Consider the following 12,239-nt stretch of genomic DNA (forward strand, 5'->3'; position numbering starts at 1 on the left):
CTATATTTATTTGCTTTATTATATTTTCCTGCTAGTTATCTGCCAGTACTGATATGAGAATCAGCTGATGCTCTCCATTAGAAGTATGAATTGAAAGACTACTTTTTTTCTGTCTACTTATAGTCTGAACAATAATATCATTGTGATGCTCCTGAGGCCCTTATACATCAGATTTACTTTTACAGGACTAGCAGTGAATTCCCAACAGATGTTTGCAGTGTGCAGGTGTAATGTAATTAGGCAGCTGCAACAAAAATACACATCTATTGAAAAGTATCGTGGGAAATGCAGTGTAGTACTATGGTATGATAAAAATACATGAACCATTGGAAAAGATATTGGATGAAAATCCCCTGTGACTGCGACGAGGCTATAAACATTATGAAAGTCGAACCAGTGTCACTTGGAGACAATAACGGCAGATTCAGCCTAGTCTTAAATGGAAAAATAAAATCTGATTATTGAGAGATTAGTCCAGTAAATGACACTCAGGACAGATTATGCTTTGGAAATTTTATTTACAATTATTACTGAGTATGCTGCTTTTGTTCTAGATTCATCTTTCCCCCTGCAGAGAAATTGCTCAGATGCATAAAATAAATGTGAAGAGAATATAACTCGTGAGTGCTTCTTACTAACCATGCCACTTTTAAATAAATTCTTAATGGATTTATCCTTAATCATCTTTTCCCATCAGAACACAAAAAAGCACACAGATGAAGTGGAATAACAGGATATTTGTGTCAGCAAACCCTTACATAGAAAAGACTGCAGGAGAAACCTAGATAAGCAATAACAATAAAATAGCATTTTCTATGAATTACTATAAACACTTTCATGACCATACAGATATCAGTTAACCAGCCAGAAGTCAGCAGAAGATTCAATCAGTGATGATGAAAAAGACAGTGTATGAATTTTCTTTTCAAATGCATAGATATTCAGGTACATGCACATCCCTTTTGTACAATTACTAATACTTTCAAATAAACATAACCTTAGGAATCTCACCCTCTCATAAGTAAGAAAGGAAGAATAGAAGCTCATCGAATAATCAAGGCTGGCTAAATCACCCAATGTTCATCACATCTCCAACACGCTCTTAGTGTTTACAGTTCCTTGTCTGTGACTGCTTCCTCCTCAATCTGTTGCAGTACTGCGAGATCACATGGATGTGGGTTGACCAGCTGAAAAGAGTGAAAAATTATCATAAAGGACATCAGAAACCACTTGGTGAACTATGCAACTATGTTGCAGAGATGTGTGGCCTACTTTTGAGTCGCACATAGCAGGAGTTACAATAGAGCTGTTGGTTTCGTATTCTGACTTCTGCTCCTGCTTCTGAGCCTCCCAAATCAAACCTGCAGTTATAGCACTGCAAACACAAGATGAAAGAACACATTGTTAGAAAGATGGAATCCTCTGTGTAATGCCGTATCGTTCACTCACCTTCATGTGAGAGTGAAAAAAAGGAAATCCTAGCTTGAGGTCAATGGCGGCAGCATAAAAGGATGCGAAATTGAAGTAATAACACCAGCCAAAAGACCAGAAATAACCCGACAACAAGATTAGCAGGAGGACAATGCAATATGAATGAGAGGATGAGCAGAAATACAAATGATTGGCATTTGGAGAATGACGAGGAATGTGTGAGGGATGATTAAGCTCTAGGTGATTCACATACAGCCGCTCTGAAGGTAAAGGCATTGGAATAAATTCAGGAGGAAATTCAATAAGAATGGAATTACGCCCACTGACAGTGTCATTTATTTACAAACGCTTGTTTGCTGTTTTAGCATGCAATTCACTAAAGAAATGTGCTAAATACATTATGCACGGTGCAAATTCAGTTCTGAGTGCTAAATTATGGAAGATGCAGCAGATTAGTGCAATTTGGAGTGCTTAACTAAGATCAAGACACTGAAATTGCATGTTAAAATGCAAACAGTGCACTTGATCAAAGAACATTTTTAGATATATGTCCCATTTTAACACTATTCCCCACCATTTGATAGTCCTTTGATGAATTACACTTGCAAAATGTACAAACATGTCTTTTAAAACTCTATAATAGAGCTATGTTTATCGCACCTGTAAAATAGCACTTTGATTGCGGTAACACGTACAAAGCCAGCATCACATAAAACGTGCAATATGTGCGTTCATCTGTTAAAAAAACAAACTTTTTGCCACTCAGTGGACATTTTACACTGCATATGTCACGGAGCGTACATGGCGGTATGTATTTTGCGTCTTGCGAAAAAGTTCCCACAGGTACGCTTTCGTCATGAAAACAGGTTGAAGATAACTTTTTGACTTTTGGTGATTAGATTAGGGATGGGATTTTTGGCACAGATGCAATTAAAATCTTTATATTACAACAATGTTATTGAAGCAAAATCACAATATTTCAGATTTAGCAAGGATTTATGTTCTCCAGCCTTTTGAATGCACATGTTTTTTTCTTGATGGTTCATTCTCATTTGAGAGAAACAAATTACAGTCTTTTAGAGTGGAAAGATAAGTCACAAGGCAGTCCTGTCAGTGCTGTTATCCATGAAGCAGCTGGCATTTTGATTCTGTGGGTTGACATTATGACTGAGTTTATACGTGCAAAGAACAACTGATTAGAGTAAACGTAAAAGCAGCAAGAGCACATTAGTCAGGTTAGTCACTGATGAAGCCAGGCTGGACCTGACCTCCGAGTAGCTGAACGCTCACCTTGAAACAACTCAAATGATAACAGAGCCCCAGGGACTCGATGATCATGGCTGCTCCTTTGCCCAGTGGTGTATTACACAACGAACATATTTTCCTGCCACTCACTGACCTAGATTACAGAAAACATCATCTGAAGCCCAGCAATACACACGTGCACAGCCCATGGCTCATGTGGGGTGCAAACACATTTTGAAGACAACAAGAATATGGGAAACTCATGGGATGAGTGGTATGGTTTAGATCAGTGGTTCTCAAATGGTTTGGTTTCACAAGCCCAAAACAGTATCAAAATTGTTTATCATGCAGTGACATTTTTGTGAAATTATGCAAGCAAAAAAGCACCACTGTTCACTGACAGTGTAGCACAGCTCACACATAAATTACTTTGAAACCAACACTGCAATGAATTTCCAGAGTGCAGATTCCTATTAAAATTACTTAATGTTGACCCTGAAAATATAACTTTTTAACTTGTCTCAAAAGTTTGGGATCAGTAAGACTTGTGATGTTTTAAGCCTTGCTTTATGTTGTTATATTTTAAGTCTCTTATGCTCATCAAGGCTGCATTTATTGTATCAAAAATACAGAAAAAACAGTAATATTGCAAAATGTTATTATAATATAAAATAATGGTTTCTATTTGAATATACTTTAAAACATGATTTAGTCTTCTGATGCAAAACTGAATTTTCATCAGCCATTACTCCAGTATTAAGTGTCACATGATCCTGATTTATTTTTAGAATGATCAATATTGGCAACAGTTGTGGTCTCAGATATTTTTTGGAACCTGTCTTTGATTAATAAAAATTTAAAACAGCATTTATTCAAAATATAAATATTTTCTAACAATATATAAGTATTTGCTATCACTTTAACACAACCGTACTGAATAAAAGTAATATTTTTTGTATATTTTTTTTTTTAAAAAAGAAAGAATAAAAATGTACTGACCCCAAACTTTTGAACGTGCATATTGTTAGAATAAATTTCTATTTTAAAAAGAAGCTGTTCTTTTTAACTTTTTATTCATCAAAGAATCTTGAAAAAAGTATCACAGGTTCCAACAAAATATTAAGCAGCACAACTATATACAGCACTGATAATAAATCAGCATATTAGAATGATTTCTGAAAGATCATGTGACAGGACTTTAGTAATGATGCTGAAAATTCAGCTTTGATCACAGGAATAATCCAGATTTTAATGTATATTAAAATAGAAAAACATTATTTTACATTGTAATAATGATTCACAATATACTGCTCAAACACAGTCTTGATGAGCATAAGAAACTTCTTTAAATAATAATAAAAATCTTACTGATCCCAAACTCTTGAAAAATCAAGATCACTTTACATGAGAAGCAACACTACATAATATATTAAGACTTGTTGTCATAGACTGTATTGTTAATAAAACTCAATTTTGTATTAATGCACTGGCGAATTTCTTTATTTGTTTAAACTTTAAAAAATCTAGCGGCGTAGTTTGATTAGTCACATGATCTTTGACGTCAACAGCAAAAACTATAGAAGGTGATAAGGCCTTTGTTATGTTATCCAGAATTAGCATCATTTTACTATTCTGCTATTATTGACCCATCAGTTGAGAACCACTGTTTTCAAGTATTTAGAAAAAAATGACAATTTCCTTTTAGTAATGAATACCTATTCCGTGGTGGAGCATGAGGCTCTGGCTCTGGTGAAGCTGCAGATGGGGACCAGGACGGCCTGAGGGAGCTCATGGACTGAGATGACTGCAGAGTTGCAGACCCTGGACGTCCACCCTGGTAAGACGAGAAGCCAGAGAAGGACGAATGAGGCCGGCTGTAGTCTGGTATGGACAAGGTGCTGTTAGATGTGCTCAGTGATGATCTCCAAGAGGAACGAGGCATATCGAGGTTGTCAAGAGACTCGCCTCTGCAAGCAAAGTGAGTTTGTTAGTGTTTATGCTTCACAATGTTTTCACTTTGTCACAAAGTAAGAATAACGTCGGACAGTACTCACCTCCTGATGGGAAGGTCAGCCGGTTCTTTGGCAGTGACACTAGCAGAGCTCTGCTGGCGAATCCAGCTCTTGTCTGTGTTCAAGGAAGTCTTCTTCTTCATTTCTTGAAGGATCTGCTGCCTTTCCAGCTCAGCCTGAGACAGAGGCTCTTTCTTATAGTCTCTACTGTACTCACCCAGACCACCGCTCGCTGCTCGAGCCAACAACAGACAAAAATGACCATTAATAACAAAGTGACAATTTGTAAATAGTCTTAGTAAACATCAAGAGCAATTGATTTCAGACAATCTTCATCTGATTACATATAGTGGGGCCTGAATGTTTGAAACCACAGTGGATATAAGCGATTCAAAATATAATGTAAACACACACAAACGGTCAGATGTTTTTGAACCTTCTTGAACATGAACCTTCAAAAATAACTCTAAAATAGTAACACCATTCTTATAAATGTCGAAAACAATTGTGCTGCTTAATATTTTTGTGGAAACTGTTATACTTTTTTCAGGATTCTATGATGAATAGAAAGTTCAAAACATTTCTTTGAAAGAGAATATTTTTGTAACAAGGTAAAAATCTTTACTGACACTTTTGATCAGTTTTATTTAAGAAAAATCTTACTGAAACCAAACTTTTAAACAGTAATGTAATGTATATTAGACCATGTTATGAAAAAAAAATTATTAACTTAGACACATTTTTATTAGTGGTCTCAGACTTTTGGACCCCACTTTTTTACAGTAGTTTTTAAATCAAATGTGCACTGATCATGTGGACAGAGGCTTGATTACAACTGATTTTGCTGCTGATGCATCTGTCAAATTTGCATAAATCAGGCCGAGCTGATTGATTGGTTGGGCTGATTGATTGGCGTGGGTCGAGCCGCGCCCACCTCTCTCTGGTTCTCTGTATTTCATGGCATTGAGGATGCTCCTCCTCTCAAGCTCTAGCTCACTCGCTGCCTGCTTTTTCTGGATCTGAGGGTTTTTCTTTCGCCTCAGTTCCTCTTCCAACAGCCATCCTGCCAAACCCTTGTGTCTGCCGTACACACCTGTAGAGAGCTGCAGACTCTACAACACCGGTCTAACTCCAGCCCTTATAATGTGTGGCACACTGACAACACGTTCTTGAGGAATCTGACACCATCTTTTTTACATAGTCCTGTGTCAGCGGCTCCTTATTGGTCAAACAAACAATAGACACACAAAGGGTTAAAGCAAAGAATAAAGCTGCACTCACCTTTAATATCTGGTTTTGCAGTCTCATCAAGTTCTGGAGTAGATTTAGAAATGGATCTGCGAATCGAATCGGAAGAAACAAGATTATTCAGTCTGATAAACATACAGATGAAAGATCTTATGAATGTGTAAATCCTTTATGGATGCATAGCCTGAAAGCATTGACTTTATTAAATACAAATGGAAGTGCAAACAGCAGAGTCCTATTACCTGTGTGAGTAGGATAATTGAGGGTAAACATTGGTATAGCCAAAGGAGTCCACCTTACTGTGGCCAAACAGCAGAATCAGCACAGACAAGCAGATGGTGACATAGTCATGAATTAATAGAAGACAAATTAGTGTGGTTAATAATGCATGAGTAAAAAAAAGCAAGACTAGGGCTGGGAAGTATGACCATTTAAACCATGGCATGAGTATTTTGTATCGCAGTAATGGCGTTTAAATGTACAAAAAAATAATTTTACACTAAAAAATTAACTAATATATTCTTAAATTAAATCTACACTAATACACTTATATAATATTACCAAAAAGTTATATTTAAAATTCTGTTCTTTTGAACTTTCTATTCATCAGAAAATCCTGAAAAAATGTTTCAAAAATGTTTTCAACATTGATAATAATATGAAATATAAAGCACCAAATAAGCATATTAGAATGATTTCTGAAGAATCATGTGACACTGAAGACTGCACGGGAATAAATTGCTAGTTTTACTTAATCTTAGTGCTGTGTTCGACACTATAGATCATGACCAACTCTTTGATCGATTACAAAACTATACAGGTATTCAAGGACAGGCTTTAAGATGGTTCAGATCCTTGCTGCCCGACCGTTATCACTTTGTTTATTTATCGGGGAATCATCTCAATTAATGCCAGTAAAGTGTGGAGTGCTGCAAGGATCTGTTTTAGGCCCTCTGCTATTTTCAATATACATGTTGCCCCTTAGTAATATTAATAGAAAATATGGGATTAGTTTTCACTGTTATGCTGATGATACTCAGCTACATATTTCAACAAGACTTCTTAAACTTCTAAATTATCTAAACTGAGTGTGTTAAAATTGTAAAAGACTGGATAACCAATCATTTTCTTCTATTAAATTCAGATAAGACAGATAAAATTACTTACTGGACTGAAAAACAGTACAAAGAATCTCTCTAGATTACAATTTGCTGGTTATTTGGTTATTTTAAAAGGTAATTTTTTTTATAACATGATGATAGGCCTGCCAATAACAGAGACTGGAGAGTAAAACTAATTAATATAATTGTAAAATTAATATAACCAGCTCTAAATTCTTACTGAGCTATATCTGAAGGCACTGTAAAATAGACAATATGCACACATCTGTGACTATATTTCATCTATAAATAACTGCAAATGAATTTTTTTTTAATAACAACATCTTTGTTTCCATCCATTTAACTAGTAGTTTCAATAATGTCAGTTATTTTTTTACTTTTTATCTTAAGATTTTTTAAAGGATCACTCCACTTCCAAAATAAATATTTCTTGATCATTTACTCACCCCCTTGTCATCCAAGATGTTCATGTCTTTCTTTCTTTAGTCACAAAGAGTCACAAAGCTCTGCGATGTGTACTCTGTGCACTCCGGTTCAATACAGTTAGGGTATGTCAAAAAACTCCCATCTCATTTTGGATGACATGGGGGTAAGTAAATTATCAGGAAATTTTTATTCTGGAAGTGTAGTAACCCTTAAACTCAATATTCAGTCATAATTTAAAAGTGTGAAAAAAAATCATTTGAAGTTATGGATCTTCCGAAATAAAATTACTGTGTATTTTATAGCTTTTATTACATGTTTCTTTATTGTTCCGAATGTGTTAGCAATGCAAAGCAGTTCTTGTCACTGATATATACATATCAGCTGATGAACAGAAGGTATTGCAAATTTATACTGTCATGCCGCCCAGCCCTAACACAGACAATGTTAGTTTAGTCAGGTTACTGTGGTATTTAAAGCAATATTTGTCAAGCATGATATGCAGTGCCATTCTGTCATGTTATTGTTCTCAAAGTAATCAAAACTGACATGCATGCTTGAGAAATTGATACATTCATATCAGTATGACACAGAGAGATGGGACATGAATTAAAGTAAGAGAAACCAGGTAATGACTCAAAACGACAAAACTCACTCTTGCTCCTGAAACCTCTTCTGCTCTTCTAGTCGCCTCTTCTCCTCCTCTCTTCTATTCCTCTCTTTTTCCTGAAGGAGGCGCTCTTCCTCTTCTCTCTTCCTCCTCTGTTCCTCCAGGCGCTCTTGTTCCTCCCTCTTCCTCCTCTCTTCCTCTAAACGCAGCCTTTCCTGTTCTCTTTTTTTCCTCTCTTCTTCTTCCCTCTTCTTCTTCTCTTCCTCAAGGCGCTGTTGTTCCTCTCGCTTTTTCCTCTCTTCCTCTAAACGCAGCCTCTCCTCTTCTCTTCTTTTCCTCTCTTCTTCTTCTCTCTTTCTCTTCTGTTCCTCAAGGCGCTCTTGTTCCTCTCTTTTTCTCCTCTCTTCCTCTAAACGCAGCATCTCCTGTTCAACAGCAATCAAAGGATTTTTTGGTCAGTGACAGTGTGATACATTTACATACCCCTTGCAGCATCTGCCAGATGTGCACCATTTAAAAAATAAATAAATAAAAATTGTTTGCTGGTCCTGGTGTAGCTAATGGTGAAATAGCAGACATTTACACTGTCGTACAAAAATGTATAGGATTTTTATGCTTTTTTAAAGAATTCTCTTATGCTCATCAAGGCTGCATTTACTTGATCAAAATACAGAAAAGGTGCAGTTTAAAATTTTAATAAAAAATAATATAATTTATTTCTGTGATGCAAAGCTGATTTTCAGCATCATTACTCCAGTCTACAGTGTCACATGATCCTTCATCATTCTAATATGCTGATTTATTACTTTTATTGTCAATGTTGGAAACCGTTGTGCTTCTTAATATTTGTTTTGGAACCTGTGATTCTTTTTTCAGGATTCTTTGATAAATAAAAAGTTAAAAAGAACAGCATTTATTCAAAATAGAAATCTTTTCTAACAATATAAGTCTTTGCTATCACGTTTTAGCAATTTAACACATCCTTGGTGAATAAAAGTATTCATTTCTTTCAAAAAAAATACTGACCACAAACTTTTAAATGGTAGTTTATATTGTTACAAAAATATATATATTTTAAATAAGTGCTGTTCTTTTTAACTTCTTATTTATTAAAGAATCCAAAAAAAAAAAAAAATCACAAGTTCCAAAAAAATATAAAGCAGCACAACTGTTTTCAACATTAAAATAATGTTAATAAATCAGCATATTAGAATGAATTCTGAAGGATCATGTGACGCCGAAGACCAGTGTAATGATGCTGAAAATTACAGGAAATTACATTTTAAAATATATTCACATAGAAAACAGTTATTTTACATTGAAATAATATTTTACAATATTGAAATTATTATGGATTTTTGATCAAATAAATGTAGCATTTATGAGCAAAAGAAATCTTACTGATGCCAGATTTTGAATGGCAGTGTACATAATGTATATTTCACAAGATAAAATAATAATTTCTTGCAATTTTATGTTTTTTTTACTTTATTTTAAAATATACATTCACTTGTGGATATGATCTAATTGTTGCTGAGGTATCCGTAAAATACTGACCTGCATACAATAATGCTTATAATAAATAAATAAGTAAAATATTACCTCCTCATGTTTTTTGAAACTCTCTTTCTGAACTTCTTGCTGGGCCTTTTTCCACTCCTCATCAAGTTTTTCTTGATCCTTTTTGTACTTCTCCTGTAGCAAGCAGAGCAAAGGTTAAACAGAAGGGAGAGAGAATGAAAACAAAAATAAAAGACCACTGATTGTACCTAAACAATGCTTCAAAATTGTGCTTTTGGCATTTATTAACAAAACAATTAGTTTGCCACCAGTCTCTGCAATCAAAATACAAATGTGCTGGATATGTAATAATCATACACTCACAAACAGAGAATAACTGTGTTTACAAAATTAACATGTCTATATAGTGCATGTTTAGATCTGTATTCAGGAAAATCAACAATAAATCTAAGCTTGTATGTCTTAATTAGCAGAACAAAACGTATCCTAGTTAAATTAGTTTGTATAATCTTAAAAAAAAATTAATCTCACCACAATTTTTTAATTACGTTTAATTCATAAGATAATTATATTTAGTTAATTTGTTTATAAATGATTACAGAGCCTGTAATATTCACCTGCAGCAAACGCTCCTGCTCTTTCTGCCATTTCTCATGTCGTCTGCGCTCTTCTTCTGGGTCCCAGGACCAGCGTGTAGTGGATGCAGTGATGGAGGGAACGGGCATCTACAGACACAGAGACCTCTTTTAACTATTGGAGCAAAACCACTGGCCAAATACAATATTACACAGATCCTTTCCAAGAACATGCATGATCACATTGTCTCGTCAAATATCCAAAAAGAACCAAGCCCCAAAACAGACAATTCACTTAATTAATCAATCAGATCATATGCATGCCGACAACAGTGGTTTGATTAAAAGAAAACATTTGAAATTCAACTTACATTTGATATTGGTGTATCCAATCCACCTGTAAAAACCAGCTACAATTAGATTCTTTTCAATAGATACACATTGTAGTCTACATTATGGATGAAACCCTTCATGATAGCATAAAGGAAGCACACAAACAGCATTCCATCCCAAATATCTCATCGAATAAAATCTGTTAAAATAAGAAACCCATAACCCGACAGTTCCATAAATAAATGTTAAATTAGAACCACATGCAATGGCTTGAATAAACAAACACATGCAAAGTTTTCAATAAAGAAACCAAATGAATAATGCATAAACACCTTTGGCCAGTCTTCAAATGCAATGTCACATGCAGAAGCACTGGTTATTAGTAAAACCAAACCCCACATCCATTTCTGGCACAGCATGCACTATTCACATTCACAACACAATACCAACACACTCCACACTGATTACTGATTTCTGTCTCTGAGCTGCTTCTATAATCAGGGATATACAACAAGTCTGACTCAAGTGTGGTATATTTATATCTATCTAGTTCTGAATTCTTTTTTATTTATGCCTATGGGGAAATTCTCTGATATAATATGTGATCCCGGATGTAAGTAGCAGGGGTATATTTGTAGGCACAAATACATTGTATGGGTCAAAATGTATAGATTTTTCTTTGATGCCAAAAATCATTAGGATATTAAGTAAAGATAATGTTCCAAGAAGATATTTTATAAATTTCCTACCGCAAATATATCAAAACTTAATTTCTGAGTAATATGCATGGCTAAGAACTTCATTTCGACAAGTTTAAAGGTGACTTTCTCAGCATTTTTTTTGAGATATTCCAATAGTTGTATCTCAGCAAAATATTGTCCTATCCTTACAAACCATACAATGCATAGCATACATATCAGTGGCAAGCTTATTTATTCAGCTTTCAGCTGATGTATAAATCAGTTCCAAAAAAATGACCCTTATCATACTGGTTTTGTGGTCCAGGGTCACATATTAATGTGGCAGGTATCAGCAAGATATAAACTGTCTATCCCTCTGATGTAGCTTCCTATTGTTTATTTAGAGTGCTTTGTATGTTGGTAAGGTTCCTGACATGCTGTCTTTAAGAAGTCTTTTAGAGCATGACTACATAAGAGCCAAGGGAAGAAAAAAACGTATAAGGTTTGCACTGTTAGTGAAAAAGCAACCAAAGATAATCAGTTTTTCAATAAGGTTTTGTAATCTGAGGCGATATAAGCACCAGCAATCACTGGCAATGTGACAAATTTGAATTTGAAGGGATTTGTTTAATAATTGTACACATTCTTATTTAATAATTGTACACAGTATTATTTTAGTATTATTTATACACTGTTATAGTATTCATTAATATTTTTAATTAGCTTTTATTTTTAAATGTTCCATTTGTTTACATTTAGTTTTAAGTTTCAGTAATTTTGCTACTGCTTTAGTCATTTCTAAAAAACAATCAAACATCTATTTAGCTTTCATTTATTTTTTATTTTAGTTTTAGTGGTTTTAGTAGCAAAATTTATTTCATTTAGTTGCTAGTTTCATCCACTATTTATATTTTTTTGGTCTGCTTCTTCAGAAGGCTTAGAATTCAGTGGTATAGACTATTTTTATGACATTTTTTGTATCCTTTTTTTAAGCCTGATAGATTCAGGTCACGATATTTGTAATTACACTGAAAAAAGCA

General features: G+C 34.5%; 1 protein-coding gene across 11 annotated transcripts in view; it reads right to left on the minus strand.

Moving 5' to 3' along the window:
- Window positions 1-498: 498 nt before the first annotated feature.
- The window catches only part of lmo7a (LIM domain 7a), a 57,503-nt gene continuing 45,762 nt past the window's right edge, over window positions 499-12,239 (minus strand). For 7 of the 11 annotated variants that reach the window (XM_051118453.1, XM_051118449.1, XM_051118454.1 and 4 more), the window contains 12 exons: window positions 10,558-10,583; window positions 10,229-10,336; window positions 9,693-9,785; window positions 8,136-8,515; window positions 6,179-6,235; window positions 5,970-6,025; window positions 5,623-5,781; window positions 4,731-4,920; window positions 4,392-4,643; window positions 2,722-2,830; window positions 1,273-1,375; window positions 499-1,187 (listed from right to left, as the gene is read on the minus strand). In XM_051118453.1, the coding sequence (XP_050974410.1) occupies window positions 1,165-1,187; window positions 1,273-1,375; window positions 2,722-2,830; window positions 4,392-4,643; window positions 4,731-4,920; window positions 5,623-5,781; window positions 5,970-6,025; window positions 6,179-6,235; window positions 8,136-8,515; window positions 9,693-9,785; window positions 10,229-10,336; window positions 10,558-10,583 (1,556 nt within the window). In that variant the 3' untranslated portion in view covers window positions 499-1,164. The remainder of the gene's footprint in view (window positions 1,188-1,272; window positions 1,376-2,721; window positions 2,831-4,391; window positions 4,644-4,730; window positions 4,921-5,622; window positions 5,782-5,969; window positions 6,026-6,178; window positions 6,236-8,135; window positions 8,516-9,692; window positions 9,786-10,228; window positions 10,337-10,557; window positions 10,584-12,239) is intronic. The other 4 variants (XM_051118456.1, XM_051118460.1, XM_051118451.1 and 1 more) reach the window with 3 other exon arrangements.

This window comes from Labeo rohita, chromosome 9 (assembly GCF_022985175.1).
Source record: "Labeo rohita strain BAU-BD-2019 chromosome 9, IGBB_LRoh.1.0, whole genome shotgun sequence".
NCBI classification, from domain to species: Eukaryota; Metazoa; Chordata; class Actinopteri; order Cypriniformes; family Cyprinidae; genus Labeo; species Labeo rohita.